Source organism: Asterias amurensis, chromosome 22 (genome assembly GCF_032118995.1).
Source record: "Asterias amurensis chromosome 22, ASM3211899v1".
NCBI classification, from domain to species: domain Eukaryota; kingdom Metazoa; phylum Echinodermata; class Asteroidea; order Forcipulatida; family Asteriidae; genus Asterias; species Asterias amurensis.
Window position 1 is genome coordinate 3,590,372 of NC_092669.1, and position 27,997 is coordinate 3,618,368.

At 39.4% G+C, this 27,997-nt stretch overlaps 3 protein-coding genes across 4 annotated transcripts; 1 reads left to right on the top strand and 2 right to left on the bottom strand.

The window, feature by feature from the left end:
• On the bottom strand, positions 1-6,001 carry LOC139953889 (gamma-butyrobetaine dioxygenase-like). The gene is made up of 5 exons (XM_071953489.1): positions 5,382-6,001; positions 4,738-4,843; positions 2,931-3,130; positions 1,271-1,437; positions 1-790 (listed from the first exon to the last, which is right to left on the bottom strand). Exons 1-5 carry the CDS (start codon positions 5,915-5,917, stop codon positions 624-626), a joined length of 1,176 nt encoding a protein of 391 aa, XP_071809590.1. The 5' UTR covers positions 5,918-6,001; the 3' UTR covers positions 1-623.
• Positions 6,002-9,392: 3,391 nt separating this feature from the next.
• LOC139953814 (gamma-butyrobetaine dioxygenase-like) lies at positions 9,393-16,891 on the bottom strand. 2 transcript variants are annotated; one of them, XM_071953381.1, is made up of 6 exons: positions 16,644-16,891; positions 13,575-14,134; positions 13,019-13,127; positions 11,864-12,063; positions 10,971-11,134; positions 9,393-9,795 (listed from the first exon to the last, which is right to left on the bottom strand). In XM_071953381.1, the coding sequence occupies exons 2-6, from the start codon at positions 14,111-14,113 to the stop codon at positions 9,629-9,631; spliced, it is 1,179 nt and encodes a 392-aa protein (XP_071809482.1). In that variant the 5' UTR covers positions 14,114-14,134; positions 16,644-16,891; the 3' UTR covers positions 9,393-9,628. The 2 variants fall into 2 exon arrangements, with proteins under 2 accessions (XP_071809482.1, XP_071809484.1); XM_071953383.1 differs by having other exon boundaries at positions 16,618-16,891.
• A 1,273-nt stretch (positions 16,892-18,164) lies between these two features.
• On the top strand, positions 18,165-27,993 carry LOC139953862 (gamma-butyrobetaine dioxygenase-like). The gene is made up of 5 exons (XM_071953447.1): positions 18,165-19,772; positions 21,915-22,020; positions 23,201-23,400; positions 24,046-24,212; positions 24,705-27,993. The coding sequence occupies exons 1-5, from the start codon at positions 18,976-18,978 to the stop codon at positions 24,869-24,871; spliced, it is 1,437 nt and encodes a 478-aa protein (XP_071809548.1). The 5' UTR covers positions 18,165-18,975; the 3' UTR covers positions 24,872-27,993.
• Positions 27,994-27,997: the final 4 nt, after the last annotated feature.

Here is a 27,997-nt window from a genome sequence, read left to right on the forward strand (position 1 = left end):
CCCCCCCCCAGAGAATTGGTTTCCTTATAATGGCGAACCGTGTACAAACTACTTCTGATAGCGCCCTCCTTTGAAACATAATCCATCGTCCCATGTTAATTTTCCGTCTCATGGGGGACAAAATCCCCGGCGAACGGATTTCCCTGGGACACCGGAATTGCAAGGTTAAAGACACTGGACACTATTGGTAATAATTATTGTCAAAGACCAGTCTTCTCCGTTCTCAACATATGGATAAAATAACAAACCTGTGAAAATTTGAGCTCATATTGGTCGTCAAAGTTGCGAGATAATAATGAAAACAAAAAAAACATTGTCACACGAAGTTGTGTGCGTTTGGATGGTTGATTTCGAGACCCAAAGTTCTAAATCTGAGGTCTCGAAATCAAATTCGTGGAAAATTACTTCTTTCTCGACAATACTATGTCACTTCAGAGGGAGCTGTTTCTCACAATGTTTTATACCATCAACCTCTCCCCATTACTCGTATCAATCAAGTAAGGTGTTATGATGAAAATTATTGTGAGTAATTACCAACTGGTCCACTGCCTTTAAGCAATACTAAAATAAAGGGAGTTATTATGATAAGTCAAAACGTTCCCAAAACAAACAGTTGGAAATGTTCAGAGACGTTTGTCGCCAAAAAGCTTCTCTCGAAGAACACGCATGCGTGAATAAGCCTCGTCCCAGTCGATGTAACCACCTTCAAGATGCCGACTGCCAACTTTTGTTACTGTAAAGGCACTTCTACCATGTAGGACACGACTGTTGTGGAAAGTGGCAATCTCACCTGTAAAAAAAGGAGTTTTACATACAATCAAAACGGGGCATTTTCAGATGCTAGGTGGCAGCAAACTCACCCGATGTGCGTATGCTCCGATAGTAAACACATGCACTTCTCGAAACCACCGATTAGAATATGGGTTTCATCAGCTATATTTGGAACGTGCACTTTCCCTATACGGGCTCCCCACAGGTTAAAGTATGACTAGTTAATACTTCCTGCAAATGCGAATGCAAAACGAATTTGACGTCACAAAATATACGCGACGAATTTAACTCCAAACAGTTAACAAATAATGTGCTCAACTCCTGCTAAACATTCGCTGTGAATCATCTTCAAAGTCATCAGTCGATTGCAAAGCAGGCGAACACAAACTTTTCACATTCTGCTATTCTCCTAATAACAGCCAAGTGACGTCAAAAATCGCATCGCATTCGGCATCGCAGGAGTAATGAACCGGGCTTCACTCTTTCTTGATTTACACACCTGCAACGAGCCGGTGGAGAACGAGATTTTCTGGTCGATACATGACTTGATTGAAAATCTTGATAGCGTTGTACATCTCAGTCACCTTCTCCACCGGTAGAGTCATATAGGGCGCCCTCGCTGTGTCATTGTAAGTGATGCGATCAAAGTCATCCGATTTGGTGAACCTCAAGAGAAAGATTATGAACGAATAAAACTAAACATATTTGAGTGAAAAAAAAGATGGCGCTCTGCTCGAGTAAAATCTCAAACGCTTATTTAAATTATAGTGTAAATGATAAGGTACCGATTTTCAGCTTATAGCTTTCTTTATACCCATAAGTGGGCCACTGTACTTTTAGTAATTATCGTTAAAAAAAGATGATAAGGTACCGATTATCGGCTTAGCTTTCTTTATGCACTGTCAGTCTACCCGCAGCCCATGCGTTAATAACCATAATTGCCGGGTTTTATCTGCAGCATTTTGTGTGGTTTTTCATGCGTGACTTCGGTTTGAATAAATAATTAGTCCAAAGGGCTTCTGAAATTCAGTCTTTTTCGGCCTTTACTGAAAAGTATTGACAGAAATAATGTAGAAGTAGATTGAAATGAAGAGTATATCTGTCGTTTTGTATAAAAAAAAAATCGGTGCAACTCAATTTGTATAAAGAGAAATTTGTACGTAAAAGAATTGCTTCAAAAAGAAAGAAACCAAGTCACAAAAATACGGCAAATTTTCCCGATATGAATGTCGGCAACAGTCCCCAATTAGTATGTATGGATAGATTATTTCATATTCTTCCCGGAAATGTTAAAAGCGAGACTGGATCGTAGCTAGTCCAGTCAGGATACAGCGATTTCCACCGTTAATCCAAAACCCACGTTACGAAAATATCAACCATTAAACAGGATGGTTTTCCTGCACGGTGATTGGCTGACGATGACATAATCCATTGATGTGGAAGCTTGCTGTTTTTTTCGTGGGTATGGTGCCCCGACCGCCAGGCCAGCGGGATAGTCATTAATAAAAGAGCCCGTCTACTATGAGCTGAATGAGGGTTAGCAGTGAACTGTTTGGTCAGCTATAGCTCATGTCACTGCACGTTTATCAAAATGATATCATTGTATCCAATGGAATCACTGGATCTAGCGGCAGGGATCTGTCTTTATCCTTGCGGAAAAGACAGGGGCCCAGTCTAGGTACCTTCCCGTGTTTTGTTTAGGGGATCTTTTGAGACGCTAGGTGGCAGCAAACTTACCAGATAATTTTTGGGAATGTGCGCGTGCTAAGAACTACGTAAAACTATGGAATTTTATACCTGGTAAAGCTGCTTCCACTTATGGTTCCAAAGTCTCCCATTGAAGATAGGGTTTACCCCACCACGACCTTAACATTATCTGGCTGATGAGTTTAGTGCACTACTATGACAAAATGAGCTGAAAGTCACAGTGTCATTTCCCAGGGCAGCCGGTCCAAGTCAAGTCTTTCTCAATAGATAAGTGAGAATTCTCTTGTTTCCACAAGCTCTGTCGGCTTGGAGGATTATTATTACCCCGAGTTGTGTATACCATTGGAAAGTTCTTGATCTGCAGAATTCAGAAATACCAATTGGTGTTTTTTTTTTTTTTTTTACTCCGACTTTCACCTCATTTTGTGGTGACGGGTCACCATTTTACATACTCGATTATTGGTTTAGAGGTTTGCATATGGTACGTCTGGAAATCTTCACCAACATCCCGAAAGTTGACATTCTGTGTCGTGAGGAGTTTGTAAGCATCCGGGAACTCTCTTCTGATTTGCTCTGCAACGTTCAGCCCGTCCACAAATTGATTTTCTCCACCGGTGCCGTTTGCCTGGACAATGCAGTGCAGCAGTTGAATCTATGGTCAAGTATCAGCTGGGATTAGTACGTCACAAAGGTAGTATTAACTTAGGACTAGTCCTAGGCAATACTAAGAGATAGGACCAGTTCTCAGTTAGGATGAGTTACTGGTCCTAACTTAGGACTAGTCCTGTCTCTTAACATTGCCTAGGACTAGTCCTAAGTTAGGACCAGTAACTCATCCTAACTTAGGACTGGTCCTGTCTCTTAACATTGCCTAAGACTAGTCCTAAGTTAGGACTGCCTTTGTGAAATCCACCCCGGGTCATTGGGCAAGACACTTAACCATAAGCTTCTCCCAGGGGTAAATGGGTACCATGAGGGCAGAGTGGGTTCTTGTGATTGATTAGCTTAGTGCGCTACATATTTGGTAGCACTGGCTGTATACTCCCCAGGGAGCTTAGATGATTTAAGGAATGATAAAGGGCCCAGTGACCAGGGTTATGATGTTGAAGCGCCATGAGCGTCACTTCATGACGGACCTGAGCGCTATAAGAAGCCACTATTATTATTATTATTATTACTTGTATATATAAAACGTTCATGCAGGTACTAATGAAGGGTGACGCCCGTCTATTTTAATTCAGCATTTGAATTTATGGTCAAGTATATACACAGGTGGGCATTATTACATAATAATATTGTGTCAAGAATGAAAATAATTTACCAATGAAGGGTTCGTATGTTTTAATGTCATAGATAAGAAAAGAGGTTCGGCCCGGTGTTCCTGGCAGTGGCTGCTGTATGCGCCGTAGCACCTTGTACACCCTTGGTGCTACAGAGTTGGCACTAGGAATTCATAACTTTCAATAACTTCTCTTTCTAAGCGCCTTGAGTACGTTGTTGGTAGATACGTGCGCTATTATAAGACTTCGATATTATATTATTATTATATTATTATTATAACACGCCATCCTTACGGACAAATCAAAATAGCAAAATAGACCGATTGCGCGACTATCGTCACGTGACCCTGAGATGGAAACATCAATAAACACGGCGTACTCATAATTATTATTATTATTATTAACACGTGCGTTAAAAAGACATGATTATTGTTGCATCTGTTTGTTAGGCTTTTCTTTCTCGAAACCACTGAAGAATAACTGTGGAGCATGACCAGAGGCCAGTGGCTGAACAATGCCAGTAATGGGTAAAAACAGTTCCACCAAAATAGGAAATAATCTACCTACTAAACCATGTTCACACGATGCATTGTTGTGTGTTTAGTGCACGGAGTGTGTGGTTTAACAATTGCCCTCATTTTAATGATTTTGCTGCCGATATTTTCAATAAGATTTACTGAAGAAGCTGCAAATTCCTTTATTTCCACAGTATAATTATTTGATTAGAAGGGGTAGATGTATCAGACAGAGTCGGAAAACTTCGTCCTTGGCACGGCCTAGTCTTGGTTCCAAGACCATTGGTGTTGCGCGGTCACACACAACCAACGTTCCGATTATGCGCGGCAAAAACTGTACACGCTTGTAATGAACGAACGCTAGCGGGCGCCAGACTTTACGCCGTGCACAACGCAAAACAACACGTTGCGTGAGCTCGCTCAAACCCCGGTAAAGTTTGTAGTCACACTGAACGAAAACTTACCCCAGGCGTGTAATTGTAGTACGGCAGATCTGTGTGTAGTCCGAGAGCAATGTTTGTGTAGGCAAGGTTACTCGCATCATGTTTACTCGACACTTGAAACTGATCACTGGAATTACAAATAATTATCAATAAAGAAATAATGAGTGGACCATTGCGGTGGTGGGGGTGGGGTAGAAGGGGGTGGGGTTCGTGGTGGGGGTTGTTGCACATATCATTGTGGGTGTCACACCTAGACAACTTTTACAGGTAACTTGATGGCAACAAACTGCAGTGCATGCTACGACGGGAGCCCTTTTGTGCATGAGTAAATATTATTAGCATGTCTTACGATTCCCAAGAAAATGATTAAAACATTCAAATGTGAATGTGGATTCTCTTCTTTGAAATTGCCTGGAACTGGTTGCCATGTAAAATGCCTCGTTGTATGACATGGCCCTTAGTCTCTAGGCATGATCTGCTGTGTGAAGAGGAGCCCGGTTGGGATCAATAGCTTTTGGATTTGTACTGAACATTTTATTGAAAAACAAACTATACTTAGCTGTACATCAAACAGCTGGGAGAGTAAAGTTTTTATCCTGCTTAATCATACCGTCACAATCTTGAAAGGGGAGATGTCACGAAGAGGAGAGTCTGTGGTAACTTACCCATAAATAGTTGTTTTCAAATAAGCCACTTTTTCTGCTAGTTGTTGGCAAGCTCCCTTCTCCTGCGGTGCGTCTTGTACGATTGCTATACCCTTCGTAGTCAATACGTTGAGCCATTTGTACAACTCCTGGTCATCCTGAAGCAGTTTCTTGAAGGCGAAGGTGGGTATATTGCGGTTTAGCTCCCCTCCCCACCTCTGCAGCTCAGGACTACTCACCACGTCTTTCTCAGACTCCGAGAACCGCTGGCGATTCAGCCAGTCGGCGCTGAACTCACTGCGGTGCCCATCGGGCCAGATGACCCTCATGAATCTGCCATCGTCGATTAGCTCCTCGCTTGATGGTATCACGTCTGGATCCAAGTCACCCACTTTAGAAGACCTTTGCCAGGACGATGAGTGATAACATTGGGAGCATCGGCAGTTATCCCTCAACCATACGTATGGGTATCTACCCTCATACCCGTTGTCTACTCCCATCCGGTACCATCGGGCTGAATCGTCCCTCGTCAAGCTTACAAAACTGGGAGTCGTCATTTTGTTTGCCTGATGGGTGCAGTCGTGACATAAAGTGCTTATACACTGCCAGCAATTGTTTTGTCAGCAAAACCAATTCTGTAATGTCCTTTAACCTTTGGGTTGCAAACGAGACCAGTCTACGGAGCGCTCAGATCATCTCGACCACATCAAGAATGTGACACGTCCAAACGTTGAGGGCCCCCGCTCCCAGTCGTGCAGTTTCTTGACAAGAACAGCACATATTGATACCTCTAAGGTCAATCTTTATTGCAGACCCTTTAAGCCATTGGACCCTTTCGGTTCAGAAAGAAATAAAAGTTCACAGATTCACAAATAACTTGCAGGGTTTACAGAAGGCAATGGTGAAAGACTTCTCTTGAAATATTGTTCCATGAAATGCTTTACTTTTTGAGAAAACAGCAAAACAATATAAATACTCGTTAACGAGAATTACGGATTTATGTTAAACACATGGGTGACTGCTCTATATTCCGACATCTCTATGTTCCGACACCCCTATATTCCGACACCCCTATGTTCCGACACCCCTATGTTCCGACAACTCAACCTATATTCCGACACACCTATGTTCCGACACCCCTACATTCCGACACCCCTATGTTCCGACACCATTATACTCCAACGACCCAAACACCCCTATGTTCCGACACCCCTACGTTCCGACAACCTGTACCGATATTTTGTGTTAGCCATTTTTTAGTCCATGAACGTACCGGTAAACTATCTTTATAGTCCCACAAAGGAGTCTAATTTGTATATTAAGTGTTATTCTGCTATTAAAAATTAGCAACTTTGGTTTCTTTTAGCAGAGGACTGAGTAATGAATTATTATTATTATTATTAATATTATTTTTGGTGGGGGGGGCAAAAGAAAAAAAATACACATCGCAGGAGAGGGTTGGAATTTTTATTAGTTGAAGGCTCATGAAATGTTATCAACACGGACACGCACCTAACAATAGCAAAGTACCGAGTATTTTATTGCCAGCTACCTCGGGGAGCCACACTCATGTGTATAAATAACCACAAACAAAAATGAAATGCATGCGTGATTCCATCACTTTTTAAAATAGTACAAATTCATTTTATGAATGTTCAAACCTAATCCCGGTCGAAAATTACTGGGAAACCTTGCGTAATACAAGTTGTGTTTTTGTTATTGATCAACTGGGTAATATGTGCGAAAATAACTTGTCGGAACATAGGGTGTCGGAACATAGGGGTGTCGGAATATAGGGGTGTCGGAATATAGGGGTGTCGGAACATAGGGGTGTCGGAATATAGGCTGAGTTGTCGGAACATAGGGGTGTCGGAACATAGGGGTGTCGGAATATAGGTGTGTAACCAACACATGTCATGACACGGCGAAACGCGCGGAAACGAGGGTGGGTTTTTCCGTTGTTTTCTCCCGACTCCGATGACCGATTGAGCCTAAATTTTCACAGGTTTGTTATTTGATATAGAAGTTGTAATACACGAAGTGTGGGCCTTGGACAATAGTGTTTACCGAAAGGGTTCAATGGCTTTAAAGGCACTGGATGGACACAATTTGTATATTTCTCAAATAATTAGTACAAACTTAATTTTCTTGCGTAACGAGCAATCTTTTTGAGGTATGCCGGTAATACACAACACATTTGCCCAAACCTTATGTAGTTGGCTTATGTGGAGCGGTTGATAATATTGCGCAAACGGCTCCCTCTTAAGTAACGTTGTTTTTGAGGAAGAAGTAATTTTCCACTAAAAATATTATAATTGAATTCGAGACCCCAGTTAAACGCGTCTCGAATTCAAGCATTTGAAACCACACTACTTCGTGTGACCAGGGTGCTTTTTCTTTCATTTTTTCTTGCAACTTCGACGATCGACCAAAATGAGTCAAAATTTTCACAAGTTTGTTATTTTATGCAAGATACACCAAGTAAAAAGACTGGTCTTTGTCATTTACCAAAGGTTTCCAGTGCCTTTAAAACGATCTGTATAAGTTGTTATCACGGGAAGATATCGATCATGGATAAACAATCCAACAAACTGGATGAAACCAGTTTCTCTACCGATCAGACAACTCTTTATAGTAAACATATTTTTGGTAAACAACGGACGGACTTTGAAGCCACTTTTTGAAACTTGGAACAAGGTCTTGGGTTCAACGGTTCATATCATTGGTGCAACGAACTATAACTATATAAACTGAACGATAGTGCTTAGGTCTTTGAGAGAGGGGGTGGGGTAAGCTCATACTCACTGCGTTATCACTGCGTACGCAGCTTGCGGATATCAGAGTGCGCAGTGCGTATTGAAAGCAATGCGTAGTCGCTTCTGCATCCGACAACAACGAAATAATAAATGAAAAAACAGGGGCTCACAGTTTCGTACAGTTCAAAGGCACAGATAAAAGACAAGCAAGGCTAACTTTATGCTTACTAGAAAAGATATACCAGTTTTTATTTTTAATAAAACAATCAAAAGGTTAAAGAGACTGGACACTATTGGTAATTGTCAAAGACCAGCCTTCACAGTTGGTGTATCTTAACATAAATGCATAAAACAACAAACCTGTGAACATTTCAGCTCAATCGGTCATCGAAGTTGCGAGATAATAATGAAAGAAAAAAATACCCTTGTCACACGAAGTTATGTGCGTTTAGATGGTTGATTCCGAGACCTCAAGTTCTAAATCTGAGGTATCGAAATCAAATTCGTGGAAAATTACTTCCTTCTCAAAAACTATGGCACTTCAAAGGGAGCCGTTTCTCACAATGTTTTATATCATCAACCTCTCTCCATTACTAGTCACCAAGAAAGGTTTTACGCTAATTAACAATAGTGTCCACTGCCTTTAAAGATTGATGAAAACTGTGGCTTAATTATTTTATGAGATAGCTAATAATTATGACAAGTTTTGAGATATAAATTATATATTGTGATTACATAAAGTCATAAGTAAGCTAACCTGTGAAATTTCATTTTAAAAGGTTGGCGTTTTGAAGATTTTTGCCAAAATAATTATGAAGCGGTTAGGTAAAAACAATGTAACTTCTTAGTGATTAATTATAACTTGAATTATTTACTACATGCGAAACCAAACCAAAAAAATGTTGGAGACGAAGTTGTGTTGCTAGAGTAAGTAACACAATAATGAAGCATGAAATAATGTATAATTCTTCTCAAATAATTCCAGTAATTATTTTAAAGTTCACACGGTCGTCGATATTCTATACACTTTATATAATACTTAAAATAACATTTTAGGTAATGAGATATGCAATACAAGATAGAAATATAGTATACAAAATTTATTTTAAAAATCATTATAAATATTGCAAGTGTTTACCCTGATCAAATAATGGCAAATAATTAGACTTTATGAATAAGTACATTCATTTCAATCTTCAAATCAAGGCTTTAAGAAACCCCTCCCCTCCCCCCTCCCCCCCCCCACCTGCCCAGCACCACCACCACCACTGCCCCTTAACCAGGATACAAAAAAAAGTGTACAAAAAAGAGGATTTGTTTACAATTGTTCAGGAATCATATTTCTTATTAACAAAATGCATGGGCATAATTATAAAGGGTGCAACACTAGTCTGCGTATTGGATTGTGACTGCAATTTAACTAAAAAATAGCGTCAAGAAACCGTCTCACCGAAGAAAATTTTCCCCTGTCGCAAACTATCTAGATACAAAGCTCTGATTCTGCCACCATAGTTAAAGTCTTTCAACGCTGTACAGCTTTTCCCGGAGCACACGAATACGAGATCGGACTTCGTCCCAGTCAATGTAGCCTCCTTCAAGCAATCGGCCACTTCCACTTTCAACTGTAAAAGAGTTACGCCCATGCAACAGCCGTCTGTTGTTGAAGGTTATTACTTCACCTATAATGGAGACAAAGTGTGTCTTAATAATAAAAATAATAGACCATTTTATATAGCACTTTTCACGCCCGAGGGGTGTCGCAAAGCGCTTCCGATTTTATTACCCCTGGTCACTGGGCCTTAAATCATTCCTTAAACCATCTCAGCTCCCTGGGGAGTATACACAGTTACCCATTTACCCCTGGGGTGGAAAGAAGCAATTATAGTGAAGTGTCTTGCTCAGTGACACTAGTGTCACGACCGGGATTCGAACCCACACTCTCCTGAACAGAAGCACCAGAGCTTGAGTTCAGTGCTCTTGTCCACAGACCGAACTCAAGCTCTGGTGTTTCTGATCAACAGAGTGTGTGTCTGACCTTATATGGGTGTGGTAAAACGCTACCAAATAATCAACTACTGTTGCATGACTCTATTAAATCTGTGAGTCTTGAGTTTTGAATTGCAGGAAAATATTGTAAAATTAAAGCGCCTTGAGCATCACTGAGTGCAGATATGAGCGTTATAAGAAGCCACACTTCATAACCGCAGTACTTGTATTAAGAATTTGTATACAAATTGTATTGTACTATTCACATCTGCTGCAATTCTTTTAACATAGTTTTTCACTCACATTAATTTTTAGAGTTTAACTATTACCAACCCAAAACACACCCTTATGAGAGAGTAATAGGCGCTATAACTACCAAAAGTATACGTTGCCTTTAAAGGGAAGGTACACGTTTGGTAGTTGTCAAAGACCAGTCTTCTCACTTGGTGTATCCCATCATAAGCATAACATAACAAACCTGTGAACATTTGAGCTCAATCGGTCATCGAAGTTGCGAGAAAATGATGAAAGAAAAAACACTCTTTTTGGACGAATTAGTGTGCTTTCAGATATGAATAAAAGACTTCTAGCTAGAAGTCTTTTATTATTTTAGTGAGAAATTACCTCTTTCTCAAAAACTACGTTACTTCAGAGGGATTCATTTCCCACAATATTTTATACTATCAACAGCTCTCCAATGCTCGTAACCAAGTCAGTGTTTAAGTTAATTTTGTTTTGAGTAATTACCAAACGTGTACCTTCCCTTTAAAACAACTTTGGTTGATGTTGGCGCTATATAAGTTCCCTTTGATTGATTGAAAACAACTTAAAATTTAAATGATAGTGTTCCTTACAAAAAAACCTTTACCTTCAGATAGACGATGATGGACAACATTTTCTGGGAGATAAATGATGCGGTTAAACTCTTTAATGGCCCTGTACATTTCAGTCACTCTGTCTACCGGCATTAGCATGTATGAAGCACGTATAGGATCGTTGTAGCGCATGCATAGCTCTCCACGAAGATCAAAGCTAAGAAAAAAATACATTACAAGAAATTCATGACTTCTCATCTGGGTAGTTTTTTGGTACAATTGCAAAAAAATATTGTTGTTAGAGGAGAAATCTATAATAAGTCTCTGTTTAAAGGGAAGCATACTTTAAAACTAACAAGCCGATAGAGGTCGCGGAAGACTTCCGCCCAGCCACGGTAACTTATAAGGACAGCTAAAAAGTCCAATTGGAACAGCTCCGCGCTGTAAACCTACCGCAACCGCGCTGTAAAAACGCTATGCAAACGTTGCAGAATTTAAGTCCGGGATCTAACTTTATTGAGCTGTTTAAGCAGAAAATACTGCTCACAAATTTTGAGCTAAGCAAAAAGGAGCAGATTACCAGTTGCAAACTGTACATGCGAAATGTTAGTTTGACTGGTAACCTTATTTTGATAATCATTATTTTGTCGTGCTTAGCTACTTGTTGTGCTTTTAAAGCAGCTCTATTAAATTGGACCCAGTTCGGAACGCACGCTAGAATTACACCAAAGTCAGTTACAGTAACGTTCCGTGTGGCAGTGGTAAAACAAAATCCACTGAGAACATGGCTTAAAACTTACTCAATGTTTGGTCGAGCAAGCTTCATATGAAACGGGTACCTATCAGTTGCAGCTGATCTTATATCCTTTACACCAAAGCCAGTTAGAGTATTTTTTCGCGTGGCAAAGGTAGAAAAAGTCCAAAGAGAACAAGGCTTTAAACTTACTCAATGATTGGCCGAGCAAGCTTCATATGAAACGGGTACCTATCAGTTGCAGCATTCTTGTAATCGACAGGCACCGTGCTAAGCGTCTTGTAGAGATCTGGATACTCCTCCTTAAGTTGCTTCACTATCTTCCAGCCATCCACAAACTGATTCTCACCTCCTTTGCCCTTGGCTTGTTCAATACAGTGGAGAAGTTGCACCTGTGTATACAAAGGGAGATTTCACATGTTGATTATAACTGGGGTTGAACAAAGAAACATTGACCAGAGCTAAAATTGAAGCAACAACCCTCCAGACCAGATATTAAACCCTGTCGGGGGCTCTACCAATTGAGCTATAGTTTTACCCTATTTTGTCAATATCTTAGTTCGGGGTGCCAGTCAGAAGCCATAAAACCACGAACTACCATGACCGCACATTGTCAGAGCTGGGTCGACCTGGAAAAGCAACACACTTTATCAGACCTGGGTTGACCTGGGGAAGCTACTTGAACGCACTGGGTCAGACTTAGGTCAGACCTGGGTCGACTTGGGGAAGCTACTCGAACACACTGGTGTAGGACCTGCATGGGTCCACCTGGGAAAGCTTCTCAATTGCACTCGGTCAGACCTAGGTCGACCTGGGGAAGCTACTCAAACGCACTGTGTCAGACCAGGGTTGACCCAGGGAAGCTACTCAAACGCACTGTGTCAGACCAGGGTTGACCCAGGGAAGCTACACAAACGCACTGGGTCAGACCAGGGTTGACCCAGGGGAAGCTACTCAAACGCACTGGGTCAGACCAGGGGAAGCTACTCAAACGCGGTGAGAACAGAACTGGGTTGACCAAGGAAAAAACTCGAACGCACTGGGTCAGGCCTGGGTCGACCAGGGGAAGCTAGTCGTACACACTGTGTCAGACCTGGGTCAACTTAAGGATTGGGGTCAGACCTGGGTCGACCCTGAGAAGCTACTTGAACCCTTTTGTCAGACATGGGGAAGCTACTCGAACATATTGGGCTCAGACCTGGGCCGACCTATAGGGAAGTTACTTGAAAGCACTGGGTGAGACCTGGGTCAACCCGGGGAAACTCCTCGAACTCACTGGGACAGACCCAAGTCGACTCTTGAAGCTAATTAAACAAACCCCTACAAAGAACAGGCAGGTCTACTTACATCTGGTGGGTGCTCGTAGTAAGGCAAGTCTGAGTGAAGAACCAAAAACTTTGACGTGTAACCTAGACTGCTAATATTGGATGGCCTACTCTCTACTTGAAATTCTTCTCTGAAACCAAGAAATAAAGATATGTTGTTGACAGCCAGTCATGGCTGAATGGTTTAGAGAATCAAATGTATAAGTTCTGGTGGTTTAGTCAATGGGGGTGTGGGTTCGAACCCAATCATGACATCTGTGTCCCTGAGCAACACACTTCACAGACAGTGTAAATGGGTACCTGCAATGGTTGATAGTGTGTTTGAAAAGGTCTTTGGAGTTCCGCAGAAGCCTGTGGCTGTACTGCCAAGGGAGCTGAGACAGTGGAGAGCTGCCGGGTCAAACAGTGGTTTGTCAGGCCCTTAGTTTCAAAACTGCATTCCATCGTGAGGAATATTAAATAATTAATAATACACACCAAAGTTTTATAAATGGATGACGAGAAACTAGTTTCTAATTTCATTGGCCATTAAATCATCAAATAAATAAAAAATATCACAGCAAAAGGTTTTGAATTACCCATAAATTGTTCGCCTGAAGAAAGCTACCCTGTCAGCTAATTTGCGGCATACACCCTTCTCAGTTGGAGCACCTCGCACCAAGGCAAGCCCTGTCGTCTGGATCGTTCGCAGCCACCCATAAAACTCTTCATCCGTTGTCAAGATAGCATTGTAATCAAATACCTTGATGTTACCATTCATTTCAGCGCCCCACACATTAAACTCTGGGAAGCTAACGGGATCGACTTCAGACTCCGAGAAGCGCTGAGCATCCAGCCACTCAGTTTGGAAGGTGCTTCGGTGCTGATCGGGCCAAACAACCTCGAAACTCTTCCCGTCATTGGCGACCGACTCCGACGCAGGCACGATGTCTACGTCAAGGTTAACAATCAGGGTTTCACGTTGAAGACACGAGGTGTTGTAACATGCAGCACATCGGCAATTGTCCCTCAGCCAGACGTACGGATACTTTCTGCTCTCGCCGTTTGACATTGTTACCTCGTACCATTTGTTGTCGTCATTTCGATGACAAACTTGAAGAAGAGTGTTATTGGCCATGGTGTCTACAGAGTGGGCAAACTGTTTTTTTTTTTAAAGAAAGGCCATGAATTAGGTAAACTTTAGTTCACTTTAACTTGTTTAAAACGTCACTGTAGTTAAGATTTAACATGGCATGAGGGAAACAATTCCATCTAAAATACTCGCATAGCAGAACAAGGTTCATACAAGAAGTAGACCCATTTCTTGGGTCCAGAGCAAGTATGGCTTTATGTACCATCCAAAGGAAGCAGCAATAATTGTTAAAGGCAGTGGACACTATTGGTAATTACTCAAAATAGTTTTCAGCATAAAACCGTTCTTGATTACGAGTAACGGGGAGAGGTTGATAGTACAAAACATTGTGAGAAACACTTCCCTCTGAAGTGACGTAGTTTTCGAGAAAGAAGTAATTTTCCACTAATTTGATTTCAAGACCTCAAGTTTAGAGTTTGAGGTCTCGAAGTCAACCATCTGAAAGCACACAACTTCGTCTGACAAGGGTGTTTTAAGTATTATTTCATAGTTATCTCGCAACTCCGACGACCAATCGAGCTCAAATTTTCACATAGTTGTTATTTTAAGCATTTTCATATACACCTGCCCAAGTGAGAAGACTGGTCTTTGACAATTACCAATAGCGTCCTCTGTCTTTATTAAGTGTCTTGCTTTTCAACCTAAGCACACTAGAGTATAGTCTTGAAGTCAAGACGGTAATTGTTAAGCGCGATGTGTAGTTACAGCGCGGTGTAGCTACGGGGACGATACACACACCCTCGATCCCAGTATGTGTGTGTGAGTCAGTCGCGCTACCACGACTACATCGCACTGTGACTGTTGCATGAACGGCAGACAAATAGGCAGCGCCTAACGACTTGTCATCAAGTCTAACTAGAGTAAGGACTAGGACTCAAACCCCCACTCAGAACTACCAGGCAGTACCAGAGCTCGAGTCTAAAATTACAAAAAGGCTCTGAATTCTGAACACATAACCGGGGAGGTCCTGTCCTGCTACTAGTATACCCATTGATCTATCCACTTGGTTGGAGTCTAGTGTATTTGGCCATTTTATTCAACGGGGGATAAATCCATTGAGCACGTAGCCTCCTCCTACTCTAATGTAGTTGGGGTTCGTTTAGCAAATCAATCATCTCCGTCCACGTTCGTGGAGAGTGGAGATGACTATTAGTGATCGAAATGGCCAACCTCTCATACTATGATCCATAGTCATACTTTAAAGGCAGTGGACACTGTTGGTAATTACTCAAAATAATTATTGCCATAAAACCTTTCTTGGTGACGAGTAATGGGGAGAGGTTGATGGTATAAAACATTGTGAGAAACGGCTCCCTCTGAAGTGCCATAGTTTTCGAGAAAGAAGTAATTTTTCCACGAATTTGATTTCGAGACCCCAGATTTAGAACTTGAGGTCTCGAAATCAACCATCTAAACGCACACAACTTCGTGTGACAAGGGTTATTTTTCTTTCATTATTATCTCGCATGTCGATGACCGATGGAGCTCAAATTTTCACAGGTTTGTTATTTTATGCATATGTTGAGATACACCAACTGTGAAGGCTAGTCTTTGACAGTTACCAATAGTGTCCACTGCCTTTAATTTTAAAAATAAAGCGCGACGAAGCGCGACAACTTATAGTTTTATTTAATTCCAAAAGTAGTTACATAATAATTACAACTGGAAATGTTTATGGCGCCACCATGTCTAATTTACCTCAATAAAAAATAATATCCCTTTTTGTAAAAATGAGAGGAAAAGTTGTGGTGCCATACGGAAAGTTATCCAATAAAGGAACACGTTGCCTTGGATCGGACGAGTTGGTCTATAAAAAAGCGTTTGTAACCGTTTGTTATAAAATGCATATGGTTGGAAAGATGTTGTAAAAGTAGAATACAATTAATGATCCACACAAATTTGCCTCGAAATTGCGTGGTTTTCCTTTTACTGTGCGAACTAACACGGTCGGCCATTTATGGGAGTCAACAATTTGACTCCCATATATGGCCGACCGTGTTAGTCGACGAGGTAAAAGGAAAACCTTACAATTTCGAGGCATGTTTGTGTGGATCATTGTATTCTACTTTTACAGCATCTTTCCAACTATATGCATTTTATAACAAATGGTTAAAAACGCTTTTCAAAGACCAACTCGACCGATCCAAGGTTCAAGGTTCAAGGTTCATTTTATTTCCACAGTATCAAAAGACAAAATTAGCAGTCACAAGAAATTATTACAACAATGAAAAATAATCGTTTCACAACATAGGTTTGAAGAAATAGATGCATAACAATGTTGACACTGCGGAGGGATCCATTTAAGAAGCACAGCTTGTAGGCAATGGTCCCTTATGACATGCATATGCATTGAGATTATAAGTAATATCAAGTGAACCGTAGAGGTCCGTGGTCGAGTCGAGCCGACCAATGAACAAAATATAACAGCAGGTCTCAATGCATGATCCAGAAGGCAACGTGTTCCTTTAATTAATGGGGAGAGAATTCACCTTTCAAGTCCTTTTTGATGACTTACCAAAGATACGTCGACTACTGCAGCAACAACCGTACAATTATGGAGATTCGGGTGTAGACACTACCGTACATATGCATTGGCCGCTGTTTATTGCAGTGCATTGGGTTGTTGCGTAACACTGTGTGAACACACACGAAACGCGGGTCGAAGGTTCAAGGTTCGTTTCATTTTCACAGCGTCGATACAATTTCAAAACACTATACAACTTTACAGCATAGCCTACAACAGCAATGACCTTGCTCCATGTGTTTACACTGCAGTATATTTCAAGATGAAAAAAGGTCTACCTCCATTACGAACACGTTGCCTTGGATCGGACGAGTTGGTCTATAAAAAGCGTTTGAAACCGTTTGTTATGATTATTATTATTATTATTATTATTATTATTGTTATTGTTATTGTTATTGTTATTGTTATTGTTATTGTTATTGTTATTGTTATTGTTATTGTTATTGTTATTGTTATTGTTATTGTTATTGTTATTGTTATTGTTATTGTTATTGTTATTGTTATTGTTATTGTTATTGTTATTGTTATTGTTATTGTTATTGTTATTGTTATTGTTATTGTTATTGTTATTGTTATTGTTATTGTTATTGTTATTGTTATTGTTATTGTTATTGTTATTGTTATTGTTATTGTTATTGTTATTGTTATTGTTATTGTTATTGTTATTGTTATTGTTATTGTTATTGTTATTGTTATTGTTATTGTTATTGTTATTGTTATTGTTATTGTTATTGTTATTGTTATTGTTATTGTTATTGTTATTGTTATTGTTATTGTTATTGTTATTGTTATTGTTATTGTTATTGTTATTGTTATTGTTATTGTTATTGTTATTGTTATTGTTATTGTTATTGTTATTGTTTTGTTATTGTTATTGTTATTGTTATTGTTATTGTTATTGTTATTGTTATTGTTATTGTTATTGTTATTGTTATTGTTATTGTTATTGTTATTGTTATTGTTATTGTTATTGTTATTGTTATTGTTATTGTTATTGTTATTGTTATTGTTATTGTTATTGTTATTGTTATTGTTATTGTTATTGTTATTGTTATTGTTATTGTTATTGTTATTGTTATTGTTATTGTTATTGTTATTGTTATTGTTATTGTTATTGTTATTGTTATTGTTATTGTTATTGTTATTGTTATTGTTATTGTTATTGTTATTGTTATTGTTATTGTTATTGTTATTGTTATTGTTATTGTTATTGTTATTGTTATTGTTATTGTTATTGTTATTGTTATTGTTATTGTTATTGTTATTGTTATTGTTATTGTTATTGTTATTGTTATTGTTATTGTTATTGTTATTGTTATTGTTATTGTTATTATTATTATTATTATTATTATTATTATTATTATGTAAAGGTATGCCGATCTAATTTATGTCCATGTCAGAAGTTTATTTATGATTGTGTGTTATTAACGTGTATTGCATGGCATGCATCGTAAATTTCCTCCATGGTAAGACCATTACAGTTGAATTGAATTGAATTGAATTGAATTTAGTTGAATTGAATTAAGGCCACATAAAACTTAAATTGTTAATCGTCCCCTTCCGACCGTTCAAAACCCCCCGAGCCCATTAATTTTTGTTTATTTATTTATTTATTTTTTGTTCAATCGTAAAAAACATGTCTGGATATCTCTTTATACTTTTATTGCCCACATTTTTCAGCTGATATTTCTTTTCAAAATGTACTGGTTTGAAAATATGTTTAAAGAAGGTTTTTATTCATGTTGGCAAAGCAAGAACAATTCTTCAATATTATTTGCTTTGGCTACACGATGCTTAGTTGTTTGAAAAAGTTTACAGAAAATGTCATATAGGAGTTAAAATTTGTTTGACAAAACTATTGAAAACATCACAAACACACAAACCCTCTGTTTTATAGTGATTGTGATGATTTCTTTATTCTTGATTTCATATTTGGCATGTCAACAAAACTATAATTTAAAAAAAACCTCAGTCCCTCCCCCATGACGATCAACAATTTGTTTGTATGTGGCCTAGTGGTGATCATTGTGTACACTGTCACAGAAACTCACATGAATTTCAAATGTGGGCTATGTAGCTTTACCATGGAGGAAGGAAGAGGCTCGACATTCTCAAAAACTGCGCGCTGAATGCACTGTGTGACAGAGGGACTGCGCATAAGGTTTTAACCCTTTGTAAACATGTGCATAAAAATAGCTATGCTCCAGGGTTAAAGGTAGGCAAGTCCTTTACAGATGACCTTGGTTGCGACATTGTTATTGAATGTACAAGTACGTCGTGCAATCGTGAACACTACTATAGCCACGAATCAAAACAAAAAAACATGGCCCTTTCGGCTGTACGATGTTCGGCTGTAATAAATGCCAGTAAGGCCCTACGAATGCGCTGCACAGCAAACTTTGTAAGAAGAGCTACGGTCCCTGCTGAAAGTTTGACTGAGAAAGTTGTCGATAGAGTCAAGTTGCTCGGTCTACGACAAATATATCCTAGTTTTCCGCAACGCTTTTCACCATGGTTAGGGCGAGATTGTATGTTTTCTACAAGGCCCGCTCGATATTCAACTCAATCTACCGAGCAGGATAAACCGTCGCCTCCTAAATTCAACGAAGTGACGAGGGACGATTCAGCCCGATGGTACCGGATGGGAGTAGACAACGGGTATGAGGGTAGATACCCATACGTCTGGTTGAGGGATAACTGCCGATGCTCTCAATGTTATCACCCATCGTCCTGGCAAAGGTCTTCTGAAGTGGCCGACTTGGATCCAGACGTGATACCATCAAGCGAGGAGCTAATCGACGATGGCAGAGTCTTGAGGGTCATCTGGCCCGATGGGCACCGCAGTGAGTTCAGCGCCGAGTGGCTGAATCGCCAGCGGTTCTCGGAGTCCGAGAAAGACGTTTTGAGTAGTCCGGAGTTGCAAACATGGGCGGGAGAATTGAACGGGAACATACCGACTTTTAAGTTCGAGGAACTGATGAATGAAGACGAGGAGTTGTACAACTGGCTGAATGTTCTGAACACCAAAGGGCTAGCAGTTGTCAGTGGAGCGCCAACGGAAACAGGTGTCGTCCAGAGCTTGGCTGAGAGGGTAGCATTTGTGAAGACGACAACTTACGGGTAAGAAGTTGAGTTTGTTGCATCTTTTACTCAATGTATCGTGGCTGTATATAATATGCCTAAAATTGTAACATCTCGTTTCCAGGCGATATTAAAACTATGTTGACAAAACACTATAAATCTGATCTGACGTGGCCGAGTGTTTTTTTTTTTTCAGTTTTATTTTGTTTACGTATTTTTCATTATAATTTTGACTTTGTTTTTGTTTATAAACCCCCAAAATTGTGTTATTTTACATTATCAATTTGTATGTTACATTTTTTTTTTTTTTTTTTTTTTTTTGCACCTCATTTTTAATTATTATAATTAAAATGTATTAACCGTAGTTAATGGGCCTGCCTTTATCCATGATGAGTATCTCACAGTGCAAACTAGTGTTTAGTGTACCCGTACCCCGGCTAGGTCACTTTGCATTGTAGTTGCGAACCCTCCTCCTGGCGGCCGTCGGGAGGAGGGTTACTTTATCGCAACTATTTGCATTGTAGGTAGCCCCTTTCATACATGCTTGTGGTATACGTAGGCCTACCACTCGTACGTATTAATTTGTTTGGGGTTGACCCATCTCTGGTTGCCTTTATAACCTTTGGTATTGTTCAGCATGGAGGAAATATCCTTGTATAGGGCAATGGGGTTGACCAAGTTCCTTTGTGGCTCCAGGCAGTTTACTGTATTATCGTAATAATAATGTTGACCTCTCTATTTTGTGTGGTTGCATACAGCCACTATTAATTCGTATACACCGATGTGTGTAAAGCACTGAAGTATTTTGTGTGGTTGCATACAGCCACTATTAATAATAGTTAAAGGAACACGTTGCCTTGGATCGGACGAGTTGGTCAAAACAAAAGCGTTTGTAACCGTTTTTTATATAATGCATATGGTTGGAAAGATGTTTTAAAAGTAGCATACAATGATCCACACAAGTTTGCCTCGAAATTGCGTGGTTTTCCTTCTACTGTGCGAACTATCACCGTCGGCCATTTATGGGAGTCAAAATTTTGACCCCATAAATGGCCGACGTGTTAGTCGACGAGGTAAAAGGAAAACCACGCAATTTCGAGGCATGTTTGTGTGGATCATTGTATTCTACTTTTACAACATCTTTCTACCCATATGCATTTTATAAAAAACGGTTACAAACGTTTTTCAAAGACCAACTCGACCGATCCAAGGCAACGTGTTCCTTTAATCAGAAAATGTGTTTCGTATACACCGATGTGTGTAAAGCACTGAAGGCCCTACAGTTATACACGTCGGCCATAATACTTGTGGAATTTCTTTGAAAACAACTCCACATGCATTTTCCGGGCGGGACTCGAACCCACGACCCCTGGCATCCCAGCAACTAGACCACCGCGATTGCCCAATTGCTATAAGTATAATTATTGGCGTGTTATATCCCTGCAGCCGATTTCATGAAACGCTATTGATTAAAGACAATGAACACTATTGGTAATTGCCAAAGACAAGTCTTCTCACTTGGTGTATCTCAACAAAATATGCATAACATTACAAAAACCTGTGAAAATTTGAGCTCAATTGGTCGTCGAAGTTCCGAGATAACAATGAAATAAAAAACACCCTGGTTACACGGAGTTGTTTGCTTTCAGATGCTTGATTTCGAGACCTCAAATTCTAAACTTGAGGTCTCGTAATCAAATTCGTGGAAAATTACTTCTTTCTCGAAAACTATACGTCACCTCAGAGGGAGCCGTTTCTCACAATGTTTTATACTATCAACCTCTCCCCATTACTCATTACCAAGTAAGGTTTTATGCTAATAATTATTTTGAGTAATTACCAATAGTGTCCACTGCCTTTAATACCATCTCGACCTAGGACGAGTAACCCGTCCTAACTTAGGATGGGTTCCAATTCGTCCTACGTATCTGGATACGGAACTGACCCCGTCCCAAGTCTTTAACCTAGGTTAGGAAGAGTTTGGTGAAATCGACGGCTGTGTAGTTTGTTGTTGTAATTCTTTTATTTGTCTATTTTGGTTTATCTTACTTTATTGTCTTTTCTCTGCTGTTGTGTTTGTATTGTCGGCATGTTCTTGCTGTATTATCCGGATAAATTTAGTCAATAATCAATCAACCAATCAATCAGTCTAAAACTATTGTTGTTTGTTTTTGTTTTCAGTGATACATTTCAAGTGTTTAGCAAGCATGAAGCAAGCAATCTGGCCTACACCCCCAAATCCCTTTGTCTACACATCGATCTACCGTATTATAAATACACACCAGGTGTAAGTATATCAAAACAAATAATGCACAAGAGAACCATTATGCTTATAAAATAATACATATAGTTCTTGTAGAGCGCATTCAATCAGTCTTGCACCGGTATCCCGCAGGACGTTGTCTCCACGAGTTTTCTTTCTCCACTCTTGCCCATCTTGCAATCTTTGACAGCCATGTAGAAGGTGCTGTTCATGATGATGCCATGTTACCACCTCCGAGGTCTACCGAGGCGTACCCCGTCTATTGTTTCCAGTCACTCGTTCAAGTAGGATGTATTTTGGGAGTCTGTTGTTTTTCATTCTCACTATGTGGCCAAAGCGCATTACAATAACAATATCACCCAGGTCGAAATTCCAGTTGAACCTAGTTGAACTGGGTTTAACTGGAACTAGTTGAAACCAGTTGATAAACTAGTTAAACACAGTTAAAACCAGTTGGTTTAATATGGAAAATGGACAGAGACCAACTGGTTTATAATGTCAACCTAGTTGAACACAGTTAAACCTAGTCCAAACCAGTTGGTTAATATGGAAAATGGACGAGTTTGATCACTAGATGTCCCAGTTGACCCCAGTTAACTAGGTTTAACTGGAATTTTGACCTGGGCATTGCGCTTATTATTACTTAAAAAGTGCCATTAATAATGTGGATTTCACAAAGAGTTATACAACTATAGTCTGACTAGTTACTCGTCCAAACTTAGGACTAGCATTACGTTTTTAATAACTCCCAAAAGAGTCCTAGCTAGGACTAGTCCGAAGTAAAGACTATCGGTGTGATTCGACCACGGTTCTATTATAGTCTTCCTCAGCTTCATGGGTATCCCATTGCAGCAGCTGCCCTGGCGCTTTAGTGGCCTTTTCCCTATCATTAAAAACCCAATCCTCGCAGGTACCCATTTACTCCTAGGTGAAGAGAAGCAGTCATAGTGTAAAAAGCATATTGCTCAAGGAGAGATTGTATCATGACCGGGATTTGAACCCACACTCCAATGACTTTAAGGCGCTGGATACGAATGGTAATAAAACGGCCCTGATGAACCGGCCCTCTCTGATAAAATGTAATTTGCCTTTGGAGGTCATTTCTCACTCAAATAATAATAGCTCAGCTGAAGCCCAATACTTTTTAAATAGGCGGCTGGGCATCCCTAACTAACCGATTTGGCTTTTGTCTTGATTATTACAGATCCAGATGCTTCACTGTATTGAGCAGGCAGACTGCGCTGGAGGTCAGAATCAGTTTGTAGATGGTCTCAATGTATCACTCCAGGTCAAGAAGGAGTTTCCTGATACTTACAAATTCCTTAGAACACACGAACTTGATTTCAGAGATGCTGGTGTGGACTACCGAACATACCACATGAAGTATAGAAGACCCGTCATTGAGTATGTACATTATTGTATTCAGCGTGTTTTAATTCTTATAACCCTTTTAGTGATTTACTCCTTTTTTTAGACAGGCGCTACAGATTCGTGCTTAACAAAATCCTGGCTTAAGCAGGCAATATTCCTGTGTGAAACCAAAACTTAGTTAGGTCGATCAGCTAGAGTCGCTTCTAATCTACATGTAGTTGGGTCGGCACGACTCTGGCGAGCCTGGCTGAGGCGGATTTGACACTGCCTGGCAACTGGCAATTTACTCTGCTCATGATTTGTTTAGTATAATCTCATTTTCCCTGGTTTCTGAGAGAGAATTGGTACGCGTCAGAAACTAAATGTAAGGTTTGAGTAGCCAGGGCAAGGTCGATTACACGCTGAATTTTTGACATCGTAGACTGATCCGCTGGCTCAGGAATTCCCCGTGGACGTACACAAGCGAGCCTTGTGATGAAGATCGGAGTTAAAACAAAGTTAGGTCCCCAAAACAAACTATCTTAGATAATGAGATTGTCCATTTTAGGATATCAATGACCTCAACTCACGCAGGGCATTGTACTGTTGATAAAACTATTAGGCATGTAAAATGACTCAGTGTCATCGCCCTTCGCAAGATATTTTTCACGTATTCTCACGCGCATGGATTTTATGCAGGCACGACAAGTACGGTGACTTTCTGTGTGTAAATTACAACGACCACGTGAGGGCGCCCTACATGAGTCTTCCGGTGGAGAAAGTGACTGAGATGTACAAGGCCATCAAGATTTTCAATCAAGTGATGTATCGACCAGGTAACTTCGTTCAGCATCGGCTTGCTGCAGGTACGTAGATTTTTTTTTTTTTTTTTTTTTTTTTTTTTTTGAGAATTTGTTGAAGTTCAGCAGCATGTGGGGAATTCCTAGCGGTAAAGAGCACCGAACTCAAGCTCTGGTGTTTCTGAAAATCAGAGCGTGGGTTCGAGTTCCAGTCGTGAAACTTGTGTCTTTAAAACAAGACACTAAATCATTGCTTCGTCCTTCGGGTGTAACGTAAAGCCGCTGGTCCCGTGTGTTGTGTAACGCACATAACAACAGTGCACTTATTTAAAAGACAAAAGGTTTGCCCCGGCGTTCCTGGTTTGATCGACAAACTATTGCACCATCTTGTAAGCCACTAACATGGTGCTATGTCAACGGAGTAGATCTCATAATCTAAACGTTACAGTCACAAGTACACCTTGCGGGAAATTCTACATGCCACAGCGCAAAGATTGAGCGATCCTGAGTGACCGCTAAAAATTATTATTATTGTTATTATCATATTTTCTTTGCCAGGTGAAATAGCAACTTTCAACAACGGTCGAGTTCTTCATGGCCGTAGTGGCTTCACCATCACGAAGGCCGGCAACCGACATCTCGAGGGCACCTACTTTGACTGGGACGAAACGTATTCACGCATGCGTATTATTCGAGAGAAGCTATTTGGTGATGAGCGTCTTTAGTTGTGGGTGTTCGTTTGGTTTAAACCATTTTAATTGGCCTTTCCCACGGATATACGCCTTATCGCAAATGCTTTATTGAGGCGCATGCTGGTCTAGCTAGCGCTCAAGTTTGATCCCTGTGTAGCTAACCCAGCATGCACCCCATTCAACAGTTTGCACTTGCGCAATGGATGTTTGCAAAAAGGTCTACGCTATTCTACGTTCATTCATACGTACATAAACATATGTCAGGTTCCATTATGGGACACTGCACACTCACTCGAATCTACCGGCCAACATGGCAGTTAAGCTTTTAGTTTTAAAACATTAACTTCGATTTTGTGTATATCTCGTTTGTTTATGTGAATGCCAGTTTATGAAATCCCCCAAATCAAAGGTATTCCATTGAAGCTGTATATTTCTAAACATTGGCATATGTAGCTTTATGTCATGAGTAAGCTAAGATATTAAGATATATTTTTTTTTTTGATTTAAATAATTCCATTAAAACCTTGGTTGTTCAAATGAATGCTTTTCCTGTGTCAAGTTCATGTACAATCCCACCAAATCAAGGCAATTCCATTGAAGTTGTATTATTTCTAAACATTGGCATAAGATTTCTGTACTATTTTAAATCAGTAGCGATTAGCACATTAAGAGATTTTTTTATGACTGAAATAATTCCATGTTTGTTTAAATGAATGGATTCCTTATGAGTAGTTTACGAAATCCCACCGAACCAATGGTCTTCTATCTTTAATTCTAAACATTATACGCATAAATTAGCTTTGATGTCCTCAGTATGTCAATAAAAACAAGTTTAAACCAGTAGCGATTTGCATATTGAGAGAGAAATAATTCAGTTAATTCCATTATAATCTTGTTAGCAGTTCATGAAATCCCACCGAACCAATGGTATTCAATTAAAGCTGGATAGTTCTAAACATCTTAAGCTTAACTATGTCCTCAAAGTCAATACAAACAAGTTTAATCATTTAGCCACTGGACCACCCAGCCGCCTATCGATGTACTGTATGTGGTAGGAGGAAACCATGCTAGCTTGTGTTTGTAGAAAAAAAGGAACGTCAAAAGAATCCTCGATAATCATTATTAAGCTAATGAAGCTAATGATGATGAAATAATTTAGCTCTAACCCCAACAAAACGCTCATTAGTAAACACAAAGGAAACTGTGTTTATTCACCATTCATGATAATAATATTGTCAAAAACTCACGCCTTCGCATTTAATCAGTAATAATTGAGTCAGATAAAAGCCTTGAAAAGCTGTTATGTGTCCATTTTATCCTTACAAACAAATATTCGCCATAAAAATTACCGTAGACGTTTAACGAGAGACATTTATTGTTCTCATGCGAACTTGTACTTGTATACAGATATCAAGGTTCAAATTGAGCATAAAAGTTAAGCTGTGGCTAACTTTAAACTTAGATTCCAATAATTAACTGCAAGAATCTTGAAATATTAGTTTTCAGCAAACTCGGGGGTGCAGAGACTTCATTTGGTTAAACCTGTAGTGATTTGAATCTTAAGAGGAGATATAATTGAGTGAATTTCGTTGTCTTGTTTGTTCAAATGAATGTATTTTTAGTGAGCTGGGCCAAATTTCATAGAGCTGCGTAAGCACAAAGGTGTGCTTAAGCAAAAAATCCTGGCATAATAAAATCAGAGTACCGGCCAAGACTCCACTCAATTGTTATGCTAAGTAAACAACAGCTAAATACCAGTCACAAGCAATGTATATAATGTCATGAAATTTTGGCTAGTAACGTGTGTAAAATAACCGAGCTATTTTCGTGCTTAAGCATTTTTTTATTTGCTTAAGCGGCTCTATGAAATTGGCCCCAGTTCACAAAATCTTACAAAACCAATGTTATTCTGTTGAAGCTGGATAGTTCCAAATTTTGTAGGCAATAATAACCTATGAGGAAGTCAATAAAAACAAGTGTAAGCCTAAACTTAAGTAGTGATTTGGTAGTGTTAGTAGGGATTTGAATATTTAAAGAAGATATTAGTGAATTCCATGATAACAATGTTTGTTTAAATGAATGCCTTTCTTGTTAGAAATTCATGAAATCCCACCAAACCGATCGTCTTCTATCGAGCTGTAATTCTGAACACATACGCTAAGCTATGTCCTCGGTAAGTCAATAAAAAACAAGTTTAAACCAGTATCACATTGCGAGAGATTTGATTTAAAGATTTCCATTATCCCACCAGACCAAGGGTCTTCTATCAGGCTGTAATTCTGAACATTGATACGCATTAGCTTTGTGTCCTCAGTAAGTCAATAAAAAAAACAAGTTTAAACCAGTAGCGATCTGCATATTGATAAATATTTCATTAAGTAAATACCATTATTCTTTTTGGTAAAGACAGAGGACACTATTGGTAATTGTCAAAGACTAGTCTTCTCACATGGTGTATATCAACATATGCATAAAACAACGAACCTGTGAAAATTTGGGCTCAATCGGTCATCGAAGCTGCGAGATATTAATGAAAGAGAAAAACACCCTTGTCACACGAAAATGTGTGCATTTGGATGGTTGATTTCGAGACCTCTTTCTGAGGTCTCGAAATCAAATTCGTGGAAAATTACTTCTTTCTCGAAAACTATGGCACTTCAGAGGGAGCCATTTCTCACAATGTTTTATACCATCAACCTCTCCCCATTACTGGTCACCAAGAAAGGTTTTATGCTAATAATTATTTTGAGTGATTACCAATAGTGTCCACTGCCTTTAAGTAAATACCATTATCCTTTTTGTTAAAATGAATGCATTTCTTGTGTGCAGTTCATGTAATCCCACCAAACCAATGGTATTCTATCGAATCTGTTATTCTAAACACTGTACGCTAAGCCATGGCCTCAGTAAGTCAATAAAAACAATTTTAAACCAGTATCACGGTGATTTGCATATTTGTTGATGGAGATATGGTTTAGTGATACCAAGAAACCTTTGAACCAAAGATAAAAGCAATATAAATCCAAGGACAACCTTGGAAGGGGTTATTTTGAGTTAATGATTAGAGGCAAAGTTTATAATTTTTCTTCTTTTTTTTAACCGTTCGATTGTTTCAATTCTAAAGAAAATGTAAATGGGGATTGTTTACAAATAAACTAG

Bases quoted from the DNA above. Each gene is read 5' to 3' on its own strand.
- LOC139953814 (XM_071953381.1), bottom strand. From the start codon at position 14,113: ATGGCCAATAACACTCTTCTTCAAGTTTGTCATCGAAATGACGACAAC. The intron at 13,128-13,574 runs GTAATTCAAAAC...TCTTGGTTTCAG, and splicing joins TTCAGGCGAACAATTTATGG to AGAAGAATTTCAAGTAGAGA. The intron at 9,796-10,970 runs GTAAAGGTTTTT...TCTCCATTATAG, and splicing joins CCATCATCGTCTATCTGAAG to GTGAAGTAATAACCTTCAAC.
- LOC139953889 (XM_071953489.1), bottom strand. From the start codon at position 5,917: ATGACGACTCCCAGTTTTGTAAGCTTGACGAGGGACGATTCAGCCCGA. The intron at 4,844-5,381 runs GTAAGTTACCAC...TTGTAATTCCAG, and splicing joins TTGAAAACAACTATTTATGG to TGATCAGTTTCAAGTGTCGA. The intron at 1,438-2,930 runs GTATGTAAAATG...CTTTCTCTTGAG, and splicing joins ACCTCTAAACCAATAATCGA to GTTCACCAAATCGGATGACT.
- LOC139953862 (XM_071953447.1), top strand. From the start codon at position 18,976: ATGGCCCTTTCGGCTGTACGATGTTCGGCTGTAATAAATGCCAGTAAG. The intron at 22,021-23,200 runs GTAAGTATATCA...TGATTATTACAG, and splicing joins ATTATAAATACACACCAGGT to ATCCAGATGCTTCACTGTAT. The intron at 24,213-24,704 runs GTACGTAGATTT...TTTCTTTGCCAG, and splicing joins TCAGCATCGGCTTGCTGCAG to GTGAAATAGCAACTTTCAAC.